General features: G+C 39.3%; 1 protein-coding gene across 1 annotated transcript in view; it reads right to left on the bottom strand.

The window, feature by feature from the left end:
* Positions 1-25,207, bottom strand: part of LOC143807646 (uncharacterized) — a 1,106,746-nt gene that overhangs the window by 344,796 nt on the left and 736,743 nt on the right. The window contains exons 56-61 of the mRNA XM_077289447.1: positions 21,190-21,306; positions 18,508-18,555; positions 14,471-14,515; positions 12,220-12,261; positions 4,552-4,599; positions 983-1,030 (exon numbers count right to left, since the gene is read on the bottom strand). Of these exons, the coding sequence (XP_077145562.1) occupies positions 983-1,030; positions 4,552-4,599; positions 12,220-12,261; positions 14,471-14,515; positions 18,508-18,555; positions 21,190-21,306 (348 nt within the window). The remainder of the gene's footprint in view (positions 1-982; positions 1,031-4,551; positions 4,600-12,219; positions 12,262-14,470; positions 14,516-18,507; positions 18,556-21,189; positions 21,307-25,207) is intronic.

Below are 25,207 nucleotides of genomic sequence, written 5' to 3'. Positions count from 1 at the left end.
AAGAGTAATAATTTAATATATACAGCTCTGGCAAAAATTAAGAGACCACCACATCAAAACCCTGTCATGGGCAGCCCAATCTCCAGACCTGAACTCCATTGAAAACCTCTGTAATGTAATCAAGAGGATGATGGATAGTCACAAGCCATCAAATGAAGAACTGCTTAAATTTTTGCTCCAGGAGCAGTGTGAAAGACTGGTGGAAAGCATGCCAAGACAAATGAAAGCTGTGATTAAAAATCATGGTTATTCCACAAAATATTGATTTCTGAAATCTTCCTGAGTTAAAACATTAGAAACGGTGGCGCAATAGCGCAATTACCAAAATAACAATCAGTTTACTGTAAGGTAAAATTCTCACCTTTACACATTGTGAGTATGCACAACACATATAGTAAGTATGATAGGAGGGCTGCAGATGGCACCAGTCCCGTGAAGGATCTCCAAGAGATTCTGGATAGGATATTCAAGATGCCAACAATTCCGCTCTCCTCCAAAATCGGAAAGGGAATCACAGAGTTGAGAAGAATTGCATACTTTATTCAGGGCTATAAAACTACGCGTTTCATGGACGTCCTGTCCACTTCTTCAGGTACATAGGCCTGATTTTGGAGGAGCGCGGAATTGTTGGCATCTTGAATATCCTTTCCAGAATGAGTTAAAACATTAGTATTGTTGCTTCTAAATAATTATGAACTTGTTTTCTTTGCATTATTTGAGGTCTGAAAGCACTGTTTTTTTTTTTGTAATTTTGACCATTTCTCCTTTTCAGAAAAAAAATAAAAAATGTATTGTTTGGAAATTCGGAGACATGTTGTCAGTAGTTTATAAAATATTATAAAAATTTACATTTTACCCAGAAATATACCTATAAAGAGAAAAATCAAACAAACTGAACATTTTGCAGTGGTCTCTTAATTTTTGCCAGAGCTGTATATTTATACTTGCACAAAGCTTGAGATCAATTTTGTAATATGATTACCTTTCTTTGGTTTTGTTGGCTTCTTTTCTTCCTTTTTCACTTTTTCTTCTAAGAAAATCGATAAACATTGTTATGATTCATTGTGATAGCTGTGTACTAATATAGTTGCAATAGATATCATAACAGCTTTTATGGTATTGAAAATAAAGGAAACATTTTCTAAATCTATATTTACCTTGTCAATATTTAAAATGATTTGTTATCATTTAATGTCTTTAAAAAAAAAGGGATGACTACAGTGAAAAAAATCAATATTGCAGACAGGACTGTAAACTAACACTGAGCTAATGTTATTTATGATATCACTTCAATGCTGGCATAACACAATGCTATATTTTGATATACTGTAATGTAAGTTTACCTTTCTTTGCTTCAGCTCTTTCTTCAGGTTTTTAAATGTTTAGGAATGAAGATATTAGTGTGTTATGTTTTTGCACAGTGTTCTGTATAATGATAATGAAAATTAATTATCAAAATAATCTCATTTTCAGGAGGTGGTATTATTAGTAGTGATGTGCGAACCCCCCGATGTTCGGGATCGGTGGGTTGGCCCTAGTTTCTTTGTAAAGTTCAAGGCCAGAGATGACACGAATTTGCATCTGAACCCCGAACTCTGACTTTAAATATATGGGATGGGGGAGCAGGAGCTGTAAAAAAAAAGCAGAAAATTAATAATAAACATTATAATTATACTTACCTGTTTAGTGACACGTCCTCCTGTCCCGCTGTCTTCTAGCTGCATCTGCTTCCTGGGCTGCTCATTATCTGCCAGCAGTATCCACTCCACTCGGCAGTCTTCGGCTTTTTTTGGCAGTGTTCGTGCGGTGACGTCACCGAACGAACACTGCCGGAAAAAGCCGAAGACTGCCGAGTGCAGTGAATACCGGCAGAACGTAATGAGAAGCCCCAGAAGCATATGTGGCCAGGAGACAGTGGGACCGGAGGACACGTCGCTGGACAGGAAAGTATAATTATAATGTTTATTATTAATTTTCTGCTTTTTTTACAGCCTGAACTGGACCCGAACTGTAACACGGGTTTCCTATGGAAACCAGTGTTCAGGACCGTGTGACAGTTCGGGTTCGCCCATCCCTAATTATTAGTCTGCACTGTAATTCTATGCTTGCAGATTTCTGAATGTTGATGTTAAGCTATTTTGTTTTATGTGTGTAATATAATATAAGGCGCAAAATGCTGTACTGAGAAATATAGTATTTCATAAGAATGCTCCATATGTCCTGTATAAATATATAATCATCATCTGTTATAATTTTGGCAACCTGAAGCCACAATTGGGGTAATTATATTACACTAGATGGTGGCCCGATTCTAACACATTGTGTATTCTAGAACATGCATGTCCACGTAGTATATTGCCCAGCCACATAGTATATTGCCCAGCCACATAGTATATTGCCCAGCCACGTAGTATATTGCCCAGCCATGTAGTATATTGCCCAGCCACATAATATATTGCCCAGCCATGTAGTATATTGCCCAGCCACATAGTATATTGCCCAGCCATGTAGTAAATTGCACAGTCACGTAGTATACTGCACAGTCTGGTCACAAAAGCATCAGACAGGCACAAATGTGCCAAAGGGGATGAGAAAAACAGCCACATTGATGCCAACTGCTGCTGTAGTCACAGATCAGTTCTCCTAGAGCCTATCATGTAGGACCATCAGGAGATAAGATCCTCGTGAGATGGCACACTGTACCCTGCACACTGTACCCTGCCCACCGCACCTTGCCCATTGTACCCTGCACACCATACCCTGCACACAGCACATTGCCCACCGTACCCTGCCCATCGCACTATGCCCACCGTACCCTGCACACCATACCCTGCACAAAGCACATTGCCCACCGTACCCTGCCCATCACACCTTGCCCACTGTACCCTGCACACCATACCCTGCACACAGCACCTTGCCCACCATACCCTGCACACCATACCCTGCACACAGCGCCTTGCCCACCGTACCCTGCTCACCATACCCTGCACAAAGCACATTGCCCACCGTACCCTGCCCACCGCACCTTGCCCATCTTACCCTGCACACCATAGCCTGCACACAGCACATTTCCCACCGTACCCTGCCCATCACACCTTGCCCACCGTACCCTGCACACCATAGCCTGCACACAGCACCTTGCCCACCGTACCCTGCACACCGAACTTTGCCCATCATACCCTGCACACCGTACCCTGCCCTTGCCCATCAGCCACTTGGACCTCAGCTCAGACACTGGGTTGCAGCAGAGACCTGCAGTACAGATACAGAGCCTGTCTTCTGCAGGGAGAAGGGAAGACACCCGCTCACCATGACGAACACCCAGTCCATGTCCGGATAGGTGAGCGGGTCTTGAGGTCTCAGCCACACGTTACACGGCAGCTTCACCTGCAGGCTGCACAGCAGGTGCACAATGAGTGTCCACTGTTTCAGGGGCTTATTCCGGGACTCCGCTGCCCAGTTACCTCAGTGCCAGCCAACAAAGACCACCACAAACGGCTGTGACAGCTTCCGGTCCCAGGGTTGGTATGAGGCGAGCGCAGGACCTGTGATGACATCATGGTCACATGACCGTGATGTCATGGAAGGTCCTTCTCGCACCGGAACCTGCCGCTTGCACTGCCGAAGACACCGCGCGACGTCGGAGGGTGAGAATAACCTTTTTTTATTATTATTATTTGTAACATTAGATCTTTTTACTATTGATGCTGCATACGGAGCATCAATAGTAAAAAGTTGGTCACACAGGGTTAATAGCTGCGTAACCGGAGTGCGTTACACTGCGCTCCGGTAACGCTGCCATTAACCCTGTGTGAGGGCTGACTGGAGGGGAATATGGAGTGGGCACTGACTGCGGGGAGGAAAGAGAGGCCATTTTTCCACCGGACTGTGCCTGTCGCTAATTGGTCGTCGGCGTTTTGCCACGACCAATCAGCGACTTGGATTTCCATGACAGACAGAGACCGCGACCAATGAATATCCAGGACAGACAAAAAGACAGACAGACGGAAGTGACCCTTAGACAATTATATAGTAGATAGTACATAGGTTATGGACAGTCCATCTGATCTAATAGCATAGGCATGACCGTGGGGCTGATGGCCAGCAAGGTCCACTACAGATAACTGTGTGACTAACACCTTATATAAGCCTAATATGTATGCAGATAAAATAGGGGGGTGGGAACATTTTCAGTTTCGGTAGGGAAAGGGGGAGTAAATTATTCAAAGGATCCCTAGCAACAAGTGAACAGCTCTGAAATGGAATGTGTGGCATATGCCATCCCACCCCATAAAAAAAGTCATGGGAGTTCCAGATTTGCTGATTGGCTGAGAGGATTCATTTGATAATACATTTAATACAAAAATAGTTTATTGGCAGCAAATAATGTTTCCAGACAAATGTTGCTCTGCACAACATTTGAGAGAACTCATTCACTAGGTCTCTGCATCCCTTGCAGCCTGTTTTTATGGGTAACTGAATAATGAATATTTCTCTACCAAAGAAAGCAGAAGTGCTTTAACGTAAAGATATGCATATTTGCAAGATTACCTTTTTTCTTTTCTAATAGCTCTTTCTCAGTTTTTTTTGCAGATATTTCTAAAAAAAAAAATGAATACAATACTTTAGTACTGACAAGTTTTGGGGAATATAGAAACATGAAATTACATTAAATGGGATATTATAGACTTTTTTTTCCTATGGGGCAAATCGCTTATCAGCATGTAGTTGCTAACTATCTGCCTGTGTTGCCGTTCAATGATCTCTCTCAGCTCAAAGTGGTCATGGAAGAATCCAGCTGGTGATTTTCAAGCTTCATTTAATGTCACATTGAGAGAACAGTTCCTTCTCTTTTGCTCTGCTCTGTAGATTGACCATCACTGCCAGCGCTATATTTGACAGTTGGCTCCCCGTTGCTTTAGGCTAAGTTAGCTGTCAATCATCATGAGATTAGAAGATGCAGAAGAGCAAAAGACAAGGAACTGCTCTGTCAATGTGACATCATGTATCAGGAGAACAGCTAGCTGAAATGGTCAGTGACAGCTCTGAGCTGGAAGAGTCATTGCAGTGCAGTTAGCAGCTACCGACCAATAAGTGCTTAGCTCTGTGGAAAAAGAAATGTCCAGAATAACACCTTTAACCAAGCTATGGCATGCATATGCATTACACATGTGACAATGAAACATGAAGGAAATCAGGAGAAAGATTCTTCTTATTTTTATTAAAGCCTTTTTGTTATTAATCTTACTAAACCATGTTAAACTGTAGAAAATATTATTATAATCTGAAGCATAACAAGTAAGCATTAGTTACCATAATGATATTAAAATGGTGTATCACATTTCACATTGAACTTCTTCAGAAGAAAATTACAAAGATTATGTTTATTTTGGCCTTAACCCAATTCCTTCTGACTCCTTTTCTTTGATTTCTCATAATGTCATTCAATTTGTTAGCAAAATTTGATTCCAAAACCATGTGACATTTGTAAATCCCTCACCATTCTGCTTTACACCCCGATTCTTGTAGATCTGCTCAATTTAATGCAAAATTTTAAAATACTTCAGTATATTTTTGGCTATATAATGTTTGAATTCCAGAGGAAAGAAAACTTTCACTATTCTCAACTTACATCTAAAGTGGTCCATAGTTGTACCTCATCGCTAAATGAAACGACAGCCACCTACTGAAGGTATTTGTTTCACAGCAGTTGTGTTAGTTGTATTAGTTGCCCCCTTGACAGTTACATTTATGTTCCCAATATTCTCTAATTAGTTATGTTTTGAATAAAATGATAAATAATTGAATTAGTGCCTCAGTTATTCTAATCGCTACCTTACTGTGAATATTACAATAAGATTAACATAGTACCATGGAACTTTTGTGCCTTTACTTCCTGTCATATGCTCTTAAGTGCTAAAATATATTAATTGAAGAGCAAATTATGACAGTTCATGACCATTACAGGAAGAAAATTCACGTAAGAGTTAGCTACATAAATATCAATATCAGACAGATAGTCTCATAAATATATATTAGGTCACATTGGTAAAATTTCTGAGCTCACGCCTTTATGATTTCCACTGCATACAGCAGTTAATAGGTAACACAACTTTTAAACCAAGTTTGATTGAATTAAATGACTGTGAAATTCCCATGAAAATCTGTGAATAATTGCTGTATCCTTACATGTAGCTGCTTCAGAGACATCTGGCTCTGTCAACCGGCGCTTCCACAACATCTGTGCAGGGAGCACTGGCTTTGAAGGATGACTGATGGTGGACTGTGTGAGACAAGCATTTTCCAGCCAGGAATACTGATGTGTCTGTGATTTGTGGTGCAGCCTGTGCAGAAGTACCAAACCCTATCAAAACTCATAACAATCTTCTTGGAGTTGCCAGTTATTGTTTTTGGTTTTCCTCTAATTTTTCTATAGTTGCATTTGCTAATATCCTGATCCTGACCCAGCTAAACCCTTAACTTGTCTGCTCTGTAATTCTTCCTGATTTTAACCCCGGCTTGACTTCAGTTTTGACTGGTCTCGTGGTATCTGATCTCAACTATTACTTAAATTATGGTTTTGTCTCATGATTCTCTCGGTGGTTTTGTCACTCTAGTTACTGTTCCAGCTACTTTGACTACTCTTGCCTCAGGCTTGCTCCTCCAGCCCAGTCATTGCAGCAGGTCTCCTAATAATTCTATAACTCTAGGTGAATCTTCTTGATCAATTCATATGTTGCCTCAAAGACTTTATCACCTTTATAGAAACCTATCAACTGTACTTCAGACTTCATCCCAAATCATGTGGTTCTGAGGTTCAGCGTGTGGGACTCAAATAGTCCATGCTGAAGCTTGTCCTCAAGATTGCCATTCCCTAATAATCTCCATCTCCAACATCACTGAAGAGCGCTTACTTACCTGCTTTCCAAATCACACCTCACCACTTATGCCCTTGACCCCATCCCTTCCCACCTGCTCCCCAACCTAACTAACACACTCATTCCAGCCCTAACCCATCTCTTCAACCTATCACTATCTTCTAGTATTTTCCCCTCTGCATTCAAACATGCCACCATCACACCCATCCTGAAAAAAACAAACCTTGACCCAACTGCTATTCCCAGCTATCACCCCATATCACTGCTCCCATTTGCTTCAAAACTTCTTGAGCAGCATGTTCATGCTCAACTTCCCTCCCACCTCTCATCTAACTCTCTCCTTGACAACCTCCAATCTGTTTTCCACCCCACCATTCCACCGAAACTGCCCTGACCAAAATTACGAATGACTTACTCACAGCCAAAGCCAACAGACATCCTTCTACTTCTTGACCTGTCCTCTGCCTTTGACACAGTTGACCACTGCCTACTGCTACAGATTCTTTATTCCCTTGGCATCAAAGACCTTGCCCTGTCCTAGATTGCCTCATACCTTTCCGACCTCACATTTAGCATTTCTCGCTCCCACACTACCTCCTTCTCCTGCCCTCTCTTTGTTGGTGTCCCTCAAGGCTCTGTCTTTGGGCCCTTACTTTTTTCCTTCTATACCTTTGGCCTAGGACAATTCATAAAGTCCTATGGCTTCCAGTGCCACCTGTATGTACTACTCCAGTACTACCTGTACAAGGATTGTTAGTATGATGGTTCAGCACAGCAACCATCTATAGAACTATGATTATTTAAACTGTGAACACACAGACCTACATAACTGCTATTTCCTTCCAATTAGAACTGTCGCTGAGCTTTCCAATGGCATCAGTGAGCCAAGTACGACATCGCCAGTCCTTTTATAACCTCTGATGAGGTAATGCAGCCAGCAAATCACAGTAATGCCACTACCAAGATGACTATGGCATTACCGTGACTGTCTGGCAATTCCCGCATGCTTATTAGCTGTGTCACAGGCATCAAACATGCAGGGTGGGATTCAAGCATCAGTTTTCTAGATCTGGCTAAAAAGATCTATACAGTGGCTTGTGAAAGTATGCACTCTCTTGGCATTTCTTTCTTTTGTGAAGCAAACAACAAATAGGAAAAAATAACTGAAAACTTCAGTCAGCATAACTATTCAGCCCCCTAAAGTCAGTACTTTTTAGAGCCTCCTTTTGCAGCAATTACAGCTGCAAGTCAGATTCTCAATTGGTTTAAGGTCTTGGCTTTGAGTAGGCCACTTCAAAACATTTACACGTTTCCTCTCAAACCTCTCAAGTGCAGTATGCTTTGGGTCATTGTCTTGTTGGAAGGTGAACCTCTGTCCTAGTGTCAATCACTGACAGACTGAAAAAGATTTTGCTCAAGAATATCCTGTTATGGCTAGCGGAACGCATCAAATAATATAAAGGGAGATATGAGGTGCGTTCGCAGCCCGGGGTCCACTGTGCAGAGATGGAACCTTCAACTGAGTAATGGCGGATGAACGCTTGCTCACACGTGGGTTAGACCTCACCAAGTGTGAATGAAAGCGAACTCTGTTGCTACACAGAGTCGCCAAATAACGCTGTGCCCTGTTAGCAGTCACAGGGTGCAGCTGAAAGACGCTGGTGGGATCCCTATAATTCACCCCACTAAACTGGTGATTGGACTCGCTCTGACCCTCGGTGAATTTTGAGCCCGCACCTGAGCACGCCCTGAGTCAGATGCTGAGTCCAAGCAGGAATTCTCACCCTACACTAACTGGTAGTTAGGACAGAACTAACTGAACATTTACCACACAGAGTGCATACAGTGCCGCTCTGGTGGATGCCACTATTCACCCTAACTAGGGTCAGGAAAACGCACTTGTTGTGCATGGCACCGCACTGGCAGTTCCTGCTAAAAGATACTGTAAGCTCGTGCCTTGTGCTGGATGGCACAGTCTGGCACTAGGTAACTCAATCATCCAATAACAATCAACAACACTAGGGATGGGTATGATTAAGGAGCTTTCACCAGAAACAGTCATACATCCACAAACACACAATTTCAGTTTTATACTAGCGCATGGCCGAGCGGCCATGTGAGCCTTTTATAGATGCAGCCTTCCAGGACCTTCCTAGTGGTCCAATCAGAGCCGCTACAGGACCTGAGCATGTGACCTCTGGCCTCTAATGAGAGGTCATCCCATGGGCATGCTCAGTAGATAAAAAGCAGAACCTGGAACATCTGCTTGATGCTGATCAATGCTGGTTACAAAGGCTGAACCTGGGGAAGCAGCTGTAGCCAGAAGCACAGTATCAGTTTGAGACAGACGCTAAGACCGACGTCTCTGCTGAACAGACTCCACTGTGGCTGGGGAAGAATGGGAGACCGCAGAAGACATGGTTCGAGATTCCCCTGTGCAGCAGCGGGATCTCGACACCTAACATATCCTTGTATTTCGCACCATCCATCTTCCCCTCAACTCAGACAATTTTCCCTGCCCCTGCTGCTGAAAAGCATCCCCAAACCATGATGCCGCCTTCACCATGTTTCACTGTGAAGTTGGTTTTCTTGGGGTGATGAGCTGTGTTGGTTTGGGGTCAGATATAGAATTTACCGTAGTGGCCAAAATTTTTTATTTTGGTCTTATCTGACCACAGCACCTTCCTCCATACATTTGGGGAGTCTCCCACAAGTATTTTGTCAAACTCAAAAAAAGTATTACAATTTTTGTCTGTAAATAAATGTTTTCTTCTGCCCACTCTTCCATAAAAGCCATGTCTATGGAATGTTTGGATTGTTGTGATGGTATAGACAGATACTCCAGTCTTTGCTTGTGAACTCTGCAGCTCCTTCAAGGTTACCTTTGGTCTCTGTGCTGCATGTCTGATTAATTATCTCCTTATCTGAGAGTTTTGGTGGGCAGGTGTGTTGTGTGTTCATGTTCTTTCCATTTGATTCCCCTCTAATCCTGGACTATCCTCTCTTGTGAGGGAAGCTGACATAGATGACTCCTAGTTCTCGCTTGGGTGGGTGCCCAGGCAGATGCTAGGAGCGAGAATTAGTCTCCATTGGCTTTGGCTAAAGGAGACCATCAGTCCCTGACTCTTGCTGTGGCATTCTGACTCAGAGGGATGGGCATATGTTTACTTGAGCATCTTTCTCCTGTTGGTGAGAGCTACAACTTACTGTATCCTAGTTCACGTTTTTGTGGCACTTGTCATTTTCTAAAGCACACTCGGGTTTAAAGCACAATCTACTTTTAACTTAAGTGCATAGTGAGTTTGCTTTTACTGATTGCATACATATATTTTGCAAATGGTAAGAAATTAAAACAACAAGTATATTGGAAAATTTTCATTTGTAAAGTGGTTCAGCTTTGTTTTTATGACATCAGAAAACATGTTTAACATGATTAAAATGTACTTTGTTCTTGGGAAAACCCTTGTAAACTAACTAACAAATAACATTATTATCATCATTGTAACAAAATATAATTTAAATAGATAGGAACAAACAAATGAAACAAAATATTTATTATGTTTTTATTGATCTCATGATTTTCAAATTCATATTTGAAAATTATTAAAAATAATTTGTTCCAATTAATTAGTAAACAATCTGGAAAAACCTTGTTTACCTATGAGAAAGCACAAACATTATCATGATTAAATATTTCTCTTAGGTTATAATTTTATAGGGATAATTCTTGTCCCTAGGACATCTATGTGTGTCCTCTCATTTCACTAATGAAAAATCTGTCAGTAATATTTAGAATAAAAGCTAATGTGAACATAATAAACCAAATAGAATTTAGGCTACTTCAGAAATACTGTACTAATCATTTTAATTAATGAACTTAGTGGTAAATGTTTTAGAAAATAGACAGTTTATCAACTATATTATTGTCACTGTAAGCTATTTATTACCATACTTTTTTATATTAATTACTTTTATTTAATCAGTTGCTAATATTGTGTTATTATTTCTCTAAATGTTATTTGTTTGATAGCCGATAAATATATATAGATCAGTACAGTTAGATCTAATAAATGTTTCAGACAAAGCTCTTGACAACTCTTAAGACCAGAAATTAGAAAGGTCAATAGATAACAGAAATAAGAAAAAGATAAGTCACACTGTTAACAGTAGTGCACAATAAAATAAATGTTGAGAGATATATAAATAACAAAATAATTCAAATATAAAGGGAATCTGTTATGTGAAAAAATGATATTAATCTGCAGGTTAATTATATTCTGAACCTGACCAGCACCGACACTTAGACCTCCACTGCTGGGAGGAAAGGAACTGTATTCCTCCCAGCAACGTTCAGGTTTCAATGAAAGAGATGGCACTGGCACAGTTTCAGTAACCGCTCTGTGTGTATAACTGATTGGCTTGCTCAGCATTAGGGCCGTCAGTCAGTGTCGGGGACATGGCTGCAGCCACCACTCTCTATACACAGAGCACTGAGTGAACATGCACCGGCGCCACCCCATGACTGAAATATGAATGCTGCAGGGGGAATAAAGTTAATTTCCTACAGGGGTCTAATTGCAAGTGCCAGACAGATTCAGAATGCTAGTAACCTGCAGATTAACCCCATATCTGATTAATACTTAGTATAGGTTATTAGTGTTTTTTCATGTGACAGGTTCCCTTTAAACATTATTCTCAGCTATATCCAAAGGGCCTGATTCATCAAAGCTTTTACACCAGTATTCTGTTGAAAAAAAGCTTTGAAAAGTCAAGTAATTTGGCATGGCTCGAGGCTGTTTTAAAAGTTTTTTCTACCCTTCTGAATAGATCTAGCAGTTCTCTGAATGCTGAGCCCTGTATTAATCTGCCCCCACCACTGATTGGCAGGTTTCTTCCCATATACGTTGTACATAGAAAGCGGCGAATCAGTGGTGGGGGTGGTGTTATGCACAGCTCATGAATATGCATGACTACCAGGAAGCAGAGTTACTAATCCTCTAGTCATAATTTCCTGCAGATAAACAGTTATTTTATCAAAACTACATCAAGTAGACCAGTAAGGGAACCATGGCTGGAATCGGGGTCTCTGTCACTATGTTAGGGTGCTCACAAATGATTTGGTACAAACCTGGTGACAGATTCCCTTTAATATAACTCAGCATTATTTTCTATTTTTCTGTGGAAAATCGCATGCAACACATTTAAAAAAAAAATAGAGAAAATGTCTTCAACAGTGTGAGTAAACCCCAACTGGTTGGTCAAACGGTTAAACAAATGCCAAGCACACAACAAGTGAAATCAAAACAAACATATTAGAAGAACGTGCTATCAAATCACTCACCTTTCACAGCTGGCTTTTTTTCAAATTTCTTTGTTGGTGTTTCTAAGAATGGAAACATGCATTTATTATATATCTCTTGGAATCCCTTTAACATTGGACTGAGAAGTGTCACTCTTTTCCATACTTGTGCACACTATGCTTTTCAGTCAAAAGAAAAAATGCATATCCATGTTATCTATGTGAGAAATCTGCAAAGGAGTTTTGGACAATCCTTATTGGACTCTATAATCATGCATGAATAAGAATTTATGAGGGTCAGTACCCCAAAACACATTGTCTGCAAATTGAGATTCTGGTTTGGCTCTTATCCTAAGTCATGTGGCAAGGCTCGTTAAAGGGTCAACATTAACTTGTAGGATTGCTACCTTCCAAAAGGTTGCAATAGAGTTCTAGTTCTCTTCCTCTCTGAAGAGACAATTTGCATAATTAGCATATTTCCCAGAGGAGCATTGCGGCTTTATGTCTCCTCATCTCTGCATGCTTAGCATGTCAATCTCCGCAAGGAGAAACAATACTTCTTGAATACCGGTCGGACGCCTCTCACACAGCCAAACCAGATCTCCACTTTGCACTAAAGAGGGTCAGTACCCCAAAACACAGTGTCTGCATATTGAGATTCTGGTTTGGTTTTTATCCTAAGTCATGTGGCAAGGCTCGTTAAGGGGTTGACATTGACTGTTAGGATTGCTACTTCCAATAGGTGTCATTAGAGTTCTAGTTCTCTTCCTCTCTGAAGAGACAATTTGCATGAATAATAATTCTGCCACTAACTAAAAGACTAAGGTCACCTGAGCATTTAAAAAAAAAATCATCTGAGTTTTATCCAGAAAACTCGGGCAATTTTTTTTCTCATTCATCATCTCTATGCAATCCGTCTCCAATCCATGTGCAGTCCACGTGAATACATATTGAATCCAATTTTTTTACACCCACATAGATATGAAAGGTAAAGTTTCTTTTGACACATAGAAGAAACTTTTCTGTTAAAAAATATGGCCATGTCAACAGCTCCATTAAAGAGGAATAATCTGAGTGCTGTCCGTTTTTTTTTCCATGGAAAACAACCAAATCTACGGCTTAAGAATCACATTTGTTTAAAAAAGAAATAATACTTTGATACACTTAAATGTATGCAGAACACATTAACAACTTTGCTTTAAAGGGAATCTGACATCTGAAAAATGCTTCCTGAGCCACGGACAGCATGTATCAGACACTGGCTGTGTGGTTGACAGTCAACATATATAAAGCCATGGTAGTCAGATAACAAATAGCTCTATAATCTGGAGGTGGTGGTTTACAGGCCAAAATACAGTGGGGATAAAAGTATTTAGTCAGCCACCAATTGTGCAAGTTCTCCCACTTAATAAGATGAGAGAGGACTGTAATTGACATCATAGGTAGACCACAACTATGAGAGTCAAAATGAGAAAACAAATCCAGAAATCACCTTGTCTCATTTGGCAAGATTTATTTTGCAAATTATGGAGGAAAATAAGTATTTGGTCATTAACAAAAGTTCATCTCAATATTTTGTTATATATACTTTGTTGGCCATGACAGAGGTCAAATGTTTTTTTGTAAGTCTTCACAAGGTTGGAACACACTGTTGGTGATATGTTGGCCCATTCATCCATGCAGATCTCCTCTAGAGCAGTGATGTTTTGGGCCTATTGCTGGGCAGCTCAGACTTTCAACTCCCTCCAAAGGTTTTCTATTGGGTTGGCATCTGGAGACTGGCTAGGCCACTCTAGGACCTTCATATGCTTCTTACAAAGCCACTCCTTCATTGCCCTGGCACTGATTTTCTGGATTTGCTTTCTCATTTTGACTCTCATAGTTGTGGTCTACCTATGATGTCAATTACAGGCCTCTCTCCTCTTTTTAAGTGGGGGAACTTTCACAATTGGTGGCTGACTAAATACTTTTTTTCCCTACTGTGCATTTTACTGTTTCCATTTAAAATATTGCCATTTGCCCAAAAATGGAATAAGTGCATGATGTGAATTTCCTAAGTATTAGCCACACTCCATGCATTACATGTATGGCTATTTATTGAAATGACTGCAAAGTAACATAGCATTTAGGACACTGAAAGATAAATTTGTGGCTGGCAGCAAATTTCACTGGTGACAGCAGTTTATTGTGAGGGGAGGGTTTAGTAGATAGACCTTCACTGATCAGCTAGTCCCCAGGTGGTCTTCTCTTGACTTTTTGGATAACTTACATGCAGAGTAGTTGTTGCACTTACCTTTCTTTCTCTCAGGTGGAGCTTTTTTCACTGTTTTCAATGGTACTGCAAAAACACAAAATAATGCCTAAAATGTTAAATTAGATATAAGTTTTTAATTCAAATAGTATACAATGCTAAGAAGACAAAAATGAAGATTTTAAATATTTTTTTCGGTTGTCATTGTAGGCTACAGGGAATTTCTCTTGATGTCTCTATGGCTCATAAAAGTTTTACAGCCAACTTCTATCATTCAGAAACTCATCAGCTCAATGATTTATTATTTTCTTTACAACTGTCAAAAACAGCTCTTTGTATTTCAAAGGGAATATAACTAGTTCTGAAGAACCAACTGGTAAAGGTCAAAGTGGTGCATTTTATTTTTGATTGAAGCTTGAATAAACTGAATTTAGAAACAATTTCCTATTTTGAAACATTAGCATATAAATTCCCAAGATTGAAGTAAATCATATATTTTATGCTCTGAATTAATTCTACCAATAACATTTTATATTATGTTCTTCACTGTTCAAGTTATACCAAAAACTTACAAAACATGTTCTGAAAATAAATGTGTATATCGAAAATTATTTACCAATAGATCTAAAAGAATAAAAGGAAAAGGGGGTTCATTACAAGGGAAATTTACATATGCATACACTGAACATTGTATATCCATGTGTATATTCGGGAAAAGCACATCCAGCCCATGAATGGCAGCGCTTCCCAGGACTCACATTCAAAGATGATATTTCATATTTTTTTATTTCATAACTTTTGTGCCAGCCTCAGAAACTTGATTTGGGGTGTGGACCAAGTTCAGGAAAACACCCACTAATTGATACAGCCTTGTACAAGGCTGGGCTGGATGTGCTTTTCTTGAATTACTCATCCTGTGTGAGCCTTACTCTAGCTCTTTCACTTGGATCCACCCGAGGCAAGCTGCAAGCCCTGTATATTGAAAAGTATCTCAGAGGGAATTCTGAGGATACATAATCTAAAGCCATTTCAGTCTTTTATCAGGTGAGTGCATAAAATTGTGCACCCTTTAAAGACTATAATATTGTGTTTACGCACTTAGGGCGCCGCGATTTGTCTGTTCTTCTTTCCCAAACAGGGTTTTTTTGTATATGTGTATATTCGGGGCATTTACATGTTAAATTGGTATTGGCATTATGGCCGATGTTGGAAAAGTATTAAAGGGTTTGGATCAAGTTATAAGCTTTACCTAATCTATCCAAATGTCTCTCTTTCCTTAGGTCTTCTAAATTGCAGCCCAAATATACTCAGGATGTTACCCAGTAAAACTTGCCATGGCTCATGGGTGACATCGATGAAACTTTAAGCTTTTATGAAATTCATCTTGTGACACTTACATGGAATTCAATTTTTATTGGTGCTGAGCCATCACGTCAGATCTACTGGTAGGCAGTAAAAAAAATAGTCACCCCTACCCTTTGGTAATGACAGGAAAACTAAATAAATAATTATTTGTTTTATTATAGCACGTATAGTACAAGTTATCCAGGAAACCTATTGGAATTGAATTCCACTTGAATGTCACAAATATAACCATTTGTCAAAATGCTGATTTCTAGTACTCCACTTCCATGTGGATTTAGCAAAATAGTGGCCACTGGAAGACATGTTTCTGAACCATAAATGGTTAAAAAGTCTTATATTACACCTCCCACCCCTTCAGTCCCTCAGCTCCTCTCTCGGTCTTTGTTGCCTCTTCGGATGGCAACTTGTAAAGTCACATATCATGATGTCATAAAATTGTGACTTTTCAGAACCCATGATATCAAGGCCCCATTTCAGAACTCATAGCGCCAATAAGAAGATGCAACGAGGATCAAATGGGTTAATCGCGAGGGGTAGAGAGACCACAGAAGTAGGTAAGTATAAGGATTTGTTTTTCCATTGTTCATATCTTATGTGTATTATGCATTGGAGTCTGGAGAGACCCCCAAGCATAATAAGAGACATTCAATTGTGGAGAATAGCTTCTCTACAAATCAAATTTCCCAGGAAAATCTGCTCTTAGAGGCAAATTGAATTTTGCCTGATCCACACTTCTCTACTAGTTATGATGAGTAGTTCATGTGTTTTATATTTATTAATAACAGAACGTAAAGATAATGAGGCTCCTGTAGCAGAAAGGGGTATGGTACTGTTACCATTTTTATTTCATTTATAGGCAATATTGGAACAAGCATTAAAAGTGTATATATACTTTTAATGCTTGTTCCAATTTACAGTATATATTATATATTCAATTCATCAGGGGGGTTTATGTTAATGGTGGGATACATTACCAACATAAATGCACCAAGCTGTAGCAGGTTGTGGCAATCCGACTCTCTACGCAGTTTGCTATGATTCTGCTACAACGGGCGGGGGGAGGTTGATTCCTTACTTCGCACATGGGTGAGACTGTTCCATATTTATATATTATAATCTGTTGATTGATGTTTATCTGATGGTTCTCACTATCTATCAAGGAGCTACCCTTCCATATTTATATTTATCCTAGAGGTCACTGGTTTGTCAGAGGCAGGATTGCTTTTTCCTTTCACAATAAATTGCTATAAAGGATATATTTCTTTTTAGGTAAGATATTGGACATAAAATCCTATCTGTCTGCTTCATCCCTGTATAGGTATTATTGTCTTTACACTTTACGTCCGGTAGGACACATTTTTTAAATTGTTTATATGTCATGTTAATCATTTTAAAGTGAAAATATTAAAAGTTATATTTTAACTATATACAACATAACACTACTCTATTTAGATTGTATTGTGGTGTTTAAAAATATACCCAATTGCAACCAACATTTTTACTTTGCAGCATTTTTTTCATATTAGACTATGCTCACACGTTACGCTTTTGCTGTTTTTCTGCACATTTTTGGATTTAAAAATGCAGCATTTTACTGTCTTAGCAAAGTGAATGATATTTCTGAAATCTCATGCATATGCAGCTATTTTTAATTGTAGATTTTATGTCAATTCTTTCAGCGTTTTCCACTCACTTTAATAAATGGGAAAAAAAAACAAAACTGGATAAAAAATGCTGCAAAAATGCTTACATTTTGAGCAGGATTTTTCCTGCCAACATATCCACATTTGTAAAAGATTTTTCTGATGTAAATACTGTATGTAGGCACGCACATTAGAACTTTTCCATAATCCCAATATAATATTATATTTTGATACTAAAGCAGAACACTGTATATAATTTACTATATATCATACATTCGCAGCAGCTGACACCTGTTCACACTTCATTTTTTAGGAGGTACTGTAATGGTCAGCTTTTATGTGTCCTTGTAGTGTTCACTTGGTTCTAGTGAGTGCGTCTTTCTTTGGCTGAGCACTCTTTCCATCAGTCTGAGGACTTATTTAGTCATCACTTTTTCATGCACAAAGTTTCATCCATGTTTTTCATGGTTACCACTTGTATCTATTACAATCTTTGTGGCTCTTTACGTGTCCATATAATTTTTCAGACCTCCACACAAAGTCAGAAAGACATGTCCAATTTTCATCCAAGTAGCAGATCAGACTTGCCAATGTAAGTCTATAGGTCTGTGAAAAAAAATAAGCCATCTCATGGATTCAGTCCATTTTCCATGGACTGTTTGGTAGAAGCTTGACAAACCTTCATTGGTATTGTTCATATAAAAAAATGAGTAAATCCTGATGAAAATCTGATCAAAAACTCAAAACTGAGCCCATTTTTTTGTGTGCAAGTAAAATAACTGGGGTCTATATGAGCACCTACTGCTATTTTTAATTGGCATAATTAGGATTCGATCTTAACTGCCCTTTAAAATGTGTAGATTATTGACCAGGAAGAGATATGCCTGATAGAAAAATATGCTTCATTGTGGCTGGTAGGCACACAAGAGTTAGCCAATTTTTGTGTTAATTAACTTACATTTTAGAAGTATATTCTATATAGCTGTAAATTTTACATATTCAATGCCTGCATATACAGTATCATAGTGCATAAAGGGTGCTGCTGTACTCTTTGGAATGTATACACAATACCTTTTTTAGGCTTTTCCGGTTTTCCTTCGTCTGTTTTCAATGGTGTTTCTGAAAATATAAATAATAATAAATAAACTAGAACAACAAAATATTAGAGAAAATTAAATAGACAACTTCTACAATAATTTTTCTTTTACCTTTTAATATGCTTAAAATGATCTACATGGATCAGCCATCAATCATTAAAACACTAGAATACCTCAGCCACAACTGTGTTTAAACACATAGGTGAAACATGGTACAAGAGTACCATGCATGTACCAGTGTACCATGCATCAGTGTGTCTGTTTTTACCATCAGTGTGTCATCAGCGTGTCCATTCTTACCATCAGTGTGTCATCAGCGTGTCCATTCTTACCATCAGTGTGTCATCAGTGTTTCTCAAGGATGAATAAACAAATAAATAAATTACAAAGCTTCTCATATATTTTGCAATGTTAAACAAGGAGGATGCCACACTGGTACATCCATGTGTTGTACCTGTTTTTCATGGACACATTGTTAGGGGTCGAGTTCCTGCCTCTGCACAGGGGGAATCTTGGGCCATCTCCGCTGCGGTCTCCCATTTTCCTTCTGCCACAGTGGAGCCTGCTCAGCGGAGATATCGGTCCCAGCGTCTCGCTCAGTGTGACTCTGTACAGAGAGTTACTGCTGCTTTTCCTGCTTCTGCCTTTGAAGTCAGTGCTGGGCAGTGGCGAGCAGACACTTCTGGGACTAAGTCCTGCTTTTCTCGTTCTGAGCATGCCCAGAGTAAGATCTCTCAGTGGAGATCGAGGGTCACATGATCAGACACTGCAGCTAAGGCCATTGATCCTTCAGGAAGGTCCTGTAGGTGCTCACGCTCTGTGGCAGCCTCTCATTGGTCCTTCTAGGAAGGTCCTGTACGTGCTGCAACTATTTAAGGCTCGCATGGCCGCACGGCCATGCGCTAGTATTGTTCTACGTTGTACTTTGCGCCAATGTGGTCACATATGATTGTGTTCAGGGACCCGGCTGAAATAAGCCCCTAGAATGCTGGCACCTCTGGCGAGGAGTTTGTGTGTTTGAGTATTCGGGGACCTGGCTCAAATAAGCCCCTAGAATGCTGGCACCTCTGGCGAGGAGTTTTGTGTGCATGCATGACCACTGACTGCTCTCGTTTGGGTAGTTAGCCTGTGCCACTGTGAAGTTTAACAGGGCGCAGTGCTTTGAGTTCACGGCTACTCTGTGAAGTAACAGAGGTAGCTCATACCGCCATTTAGTTCTGCCATTTGCTAGCAGCAGGTTCTCCTGCACGGTGGACCCCGGGCTGCGAACGCATATATTATAATAAAGTCTCTATATCCATTTGGTGCATTCCGCTAGCCCTAACACACATAGACTCATATTGGCTCCTGTCATCCGTGCTGCTGGAAAACCTCCTAAGCCATCTATATGGGCACGCAGGTGATAGGAAGCTGAATAACATGATACCTTGATATCTGTAATCTGATGTCTTATTTCAGAGAAATACACGTTTTTCTTAAATTTAAATAAGCTTTTAAAATCTATAGTAAGGACATTGATCTTCATGAGAATCTGCCTCCAGAGCTTATTATACATGAACGGAGGTGTTACCAGTGTGAGACAAGTAACTAACACAGAACAGTAGAGCTGAACTGTGTCTTTTTACAAATATGTTAGCAGCTGCAGCTCTCATAGCTCTTAAGCTTAGAGGAACCTGCAAATGGGTTAGTTGTAATCACACACAGCTCTGCAGTGAGATAAGGAGAGCAGAGAGCGGCCATTACATATCACAATGGTAACTCACCTTTTTGTATAACATAAGCTCTGGAGGGGTACCCTCATGCAGATCTGTGTCCTGCCCATAGTCCTAAACAGCTCATTTACATATTTAAAAAAAACATGGATTTCTGTGCAATATATTAGCTTGCAGATATCAAGGTATCACTTCAATCAGTGTCCTATGACTTGCATGTCCATATACCGTAAATGGCTTAGAACGGTTTATCATGTTGACAAATTCTCTTTAAATCAGCGGTTCTCAAATTTTTTTTGAAGCAAATGAACCTCAAAATAATTTAGATTGTGATATCTTAATCCACTCTAGCTTTGGGCTACCCTAGACCGGATCCACAGTGGTGACTGTACAGTACAGCATGTAATATATTTTCCAAGAGGAATATGGCCCAGCTGCTGAACTAAATTAGGCTTAACCTGACATTATTTTCCACCAGTTTCCTACATAGAAAAGCGGCATAAAACATTTAAACATCTCTCACTCTTTTTTGACTATCAATATTTGTTTTTAAATACCTGTCATTGTGTTGATAAATGAAAAGCCATTTAGTGTATATATGATTTTATATTAGTAATTTTGTTTGTCCATAAACTTTTTAACTTCATGTTTTTGCACTTTTACTAATGAAACAAAGTAGCCCTTAACAATCGCTGTGCAGCCAATTAATGCCCGACATGTCTAGTCTTACTATTGGCCACCTGTGGCCACTGCCAGCTGGAAACATATCATCAGGGTCTATAAATCATTTGTCAGTTGTCAATCATTAACACATTTTTTACCAATATTTAATCTAAACAAGATAGCTTTTGGTTGGCAATGTACGATACGATGTGTCTGCCTGTGATCATAGGTAACATTGAAGCATGTTTGATGCAGTGAAATATATTAAAGCATTAAATTACCTGTGGCAATATCATATCGTGGATATAGTGAAAGATTTAAGTCTCCTCCTAGTCGAGCAATTCCTTCCTGAAAATCTTGGAGAGCAGCTAATATCTTCAGAAGAGCGCTTGTTTGCCCTGCAAGTATTAGGAATAGACATATTAAAGCAGTTGCCAGGCTTCATTAAAAACTAGGGTAAATACTGCTTATGTTGGAAAATAAAAAACTCACAATAATTTACCTCTCTCCAGCATTAATCCTCCACTTTACCACCAGTGTTTGTTGAAAGGACTACAATGGTGATGACACATCTACAGCCTATCCCCAGTGCATCCTGTCAGTAAGCTCAGCTGTCTCAGGCCAGCTATTTCAGCATGACGGCTGAGCTCAGTCACACATGACATTACCACTGAAGACCTATCAACGAACACTTTGAAAGGTGGCACTGGAGACGGTTATTCATAGGTAATATAAGGCAACTGAACATAAAAAGACAACAAAATGAATTTTCCATAAGTTATTAAGGATTGTTTTCATCCTCTAGAGCAGTGTTCTCCAACTCCAGCCACTCAACAGATCATGTCTTCATGATTTACTTAGTATTGCCCAGGTGACAGAGTTGTTGCCTGTGCAGGTAATATAATTATCACCTGTGCACTACTAAGGGAATCCTGAAATCATGGCCTGTGGCTCTTGAGTATTGGAGGTGGGGAACGCTTCTCTAGGTGTGGCTGCTCTTGGTGGCTCTTGAGGACTGGAATGGAGAACATTGCTCATGAGAAGAATTTTAGAATATTACTATAACATGAAAAAGACCACAAGGTTAAAGAGTGCGATGTAGCAGTTTTCTAATTATGATGTTTATTGAATGGGTTAACTAATTTTATTATTTGATAGTTCAGACTTGTATAGATGTGTCAATGCCTAATATGTGTATTTTGAAAAAATATACATCTTTATTTAATAGGGGAGATAAAGGTGTGATTCAAACTTTTATGTTTTAATTTTTTTATTTTTTAAAACTGTTTTTCATTGTATTTGCTGATATCCCCAGGGAACTTGACCCTGCGATTGTCTGATCTCTTGGCCTATACAGTAATACAAAACTTTTGTATTGCTGTATATAGTAAAAATCAAGGTTTCCTCTGAGGCCAAGTCTTAGGTTAGGTTTCAATGGAACTCCATGATGGCAAGCAAATTGACATCCTGCAATCACATCGCAGATTGGCCTATGGGCACATAGAATGATGTGCCCCCATGATACCACCTACACTTGTGGTTATTAGAGGCAAATGTACAGCTGATGTCAGGAAAGGGTCAATGATATTTTATTCCTGAAATATTTTATAGTTCCAATATACAAAAATTGAAGACACAATGCAGCAGGACAATTCCAATCTATGTTGAATAGTTTAACACTCACACTACAACCTCCATTAGGAGGCTCTTTTTCAATTTCAGTCATTGTTACCAGAGTAAAAAGTGCACTTTTATTACGGTAAAATGACAAAAACCTAAGGAAAACCAAATAAAACCAATTATAGTCAATGGGATCAATCCGATATCATATGTTTCTGTGATAGAATGGATCATTCCTTGTGGTAGTTTAAATTTTTATACTCCAGACAGAAACAAAAATTGTTCTTAAAACAGAGTTATTAAATTTCAAAGTTGTTTTTTTTTCATTTATTTGTTTTTCTTTCGTTTTGTTTAGGTGAATCCAAGTTCCATGTTTTGTGTACATATCTTTAAAAGATATTAATTACATATAGGACCATATTCTGTTTTGTATGATATTCTAATAAATCAAAACTATATTGAGTCAAGATACTAAAAACAACTTCTGCGCACAAAGTATGTAGATACATTTATATTTAACCCCTTCACCCCCAAGGGTGGTTTGCACGTTAATGACCGGGCCAATTTTTACAATTCTGACCACTGTCCCTTTATGAGGCTATAACTCTGGAACGCTTTGACGGATCTTGGCGATTCTGACATTGTTTTCTCGTGACATATTGTACTTCATGTTAAAGGTAAAATTTATTCGATATAACTTGCGTTTATTTGTGAAAAAAATGGAAATTTGGCGAAAATTTTGAAAATTTTGCAATTTTCCAACTTTGAATTTTTGTGCCCTTAAATCACAGACATATGTCACGCAAAATACTTAATAAGTAACATTTCCCACATGTCTACTTTACATCAGTACAATTTTGGAACCAAAATTTTTTTTTGTGACGGAGTTATAAGGGTTAAAAGTTGACCAGCAATTTCTCATTTTTACAACACCATTTTTTTTTAGGGACCACATCTCATTTGAAGTCATTTTGAGGGGTCTATATGATAGAAAATACTCAAGTGTGACACCATTCTAAAAACTGCACCCCTCAAGGTGCTCAAAACCACATTCAAGAAGTTTATTAACCCTTCAGGTTTTTCACAGGAATTTTTGGAATGTTTAAATAAAAATGAACATTTAACTTTTTTTCACACAAAATTTATTTCAGCTCCAATTTGTTTTATTTTACCAAGGGTAACAGGAGAAAATGGACCCCCAAAGTTGTTGTACAATTTGTCCTGAGTACGCTGATACCCCATATGTGGGTGTAAACCATTGTTTGGGCGCATGGCAGAGCTTGGAAGGGAAGGAGCGCCATTTGACTTTTCAATGCAAAATTGACTGGAATTGAGATGGGACGCCATGTTGCGTTTGGAGAGCCCCTGATGTGCCTAAACATTGAAACTCCCTACAAGTGACACCATTTTGGAAAGTAGACCCCCTAAGGAACTTATCTAGATGTGTGGTGAGCACTTTGACCCACCAAGTGCTTCACAGAAGTTTATAATGCAGAGCCGTAAAAATAAAAAATCATATTTTTTCACAAAAATGATCTTTTCGCCCCCAATTTTTTATTTTCCCAAGGGTAAGAGAAGAAATTGGACCCCAAAAAATGTTGTGCAATTTGTCCTGAGTACGCTGATACCCCATATGTGGGTGTAAACCATTGTTTGGGCGCATGGCAGAGCTTGGAAGGGAAGGAGCGCCATTTGACTTTTCAATGCAAAATTGACTGGAATTGAGATGGGACGCCATGTTGCGTTTGGAGAGCCCCTGATGTGCCTAAACATTGAAACTCCCTACAAGTGACACCATTTTGGAAAGTAGACCCCCTAAGGAACTTATCTAGATGTGTGGTGAGCACTTTGACCCACCAAGTGCTTCACAGAAGTTTATAATGCAGAGCCGTAAAAATAAAAAATCATATTTTTTCACAAAAATGATCTTTTCGCCCCCAATTTTTTATTTTCCCAATGGTAAGAGAAGAAATTGGACCCCAAAAAATGTTGTGCAATTTGTCCTGAGTACGCTGATACCCCATATGTGGGTGTAAACCATTGTTTGGGCGCATGGCAGAGCTTGGAAGGGAAGGAGCGCCATTTGACTTTTCAATGCAAAATTGACTGGAATTGAGATGGGACGCCATGTTGCGTTTGGAGAGCCCCTGATGTGCCTAAACATTGAAACTCCCTACAAGTGACACCATTTTGGAAAGTAGACCCCCTAAGGAACTTATCTAGATGTGTGGTGAGCACTTTGACCCACCAAGTGCTTCACAGAAGTTTATAATGCAGAGCCGTAAAAATAAAAAATCATATTTTTTCACAAAAATGATATTTTCGCCCCCAATTTTTTATTTTCCCAAGGGTAAGAGAAGAAATTGGACCCCAAAAAATGTTGTGCAATTTGTCCTGAGTACGCTGATACCCCATATGTGGGTGTAAACCATTGTTTGGGCGCATGGCAGAGCTTGGAAGGGAAGGAGCGCCATTTGACTTTTCAATGCAAAATTGACTGGAATTGAGATGGGACGCCATGTTGCGTTTGGAGAGCCCCTGATGTGCCTAAACATTGAAACTCCCTACAAGTGACACCATTTTGGAAAGTAGACCCCCTAAGGAACTTATCTAGATGTGTGGTGAGCACTTTGACCCACCAAGTGCTTCACAGAAGTTTATAATGCAGAGCCGTAAAAA

The sequence above is a fragment of the Ranitomeya variabilis genome, chromosome 2 (genome assembly GCF_051348905.1).
Source record: "Ranitomeya variabilis isolate aRanVar5 chromosome 2, aRanVar5.hap1, whole genome shotgun sequence".
In the NCBI taxonomy this organism is placed as follows: domain Eukaryota; kingdom Metazoa; phylum Chordata; class Amphibia; order Anura; family Dendrobatidae; genus Ranitomeya; species Ranitomeya variabilis.
The sequence above is the reverse complement of the archived record's forward strand: the minus strand, read 5'-3'. Positions and strand labels throughout refer to the sequence as shown.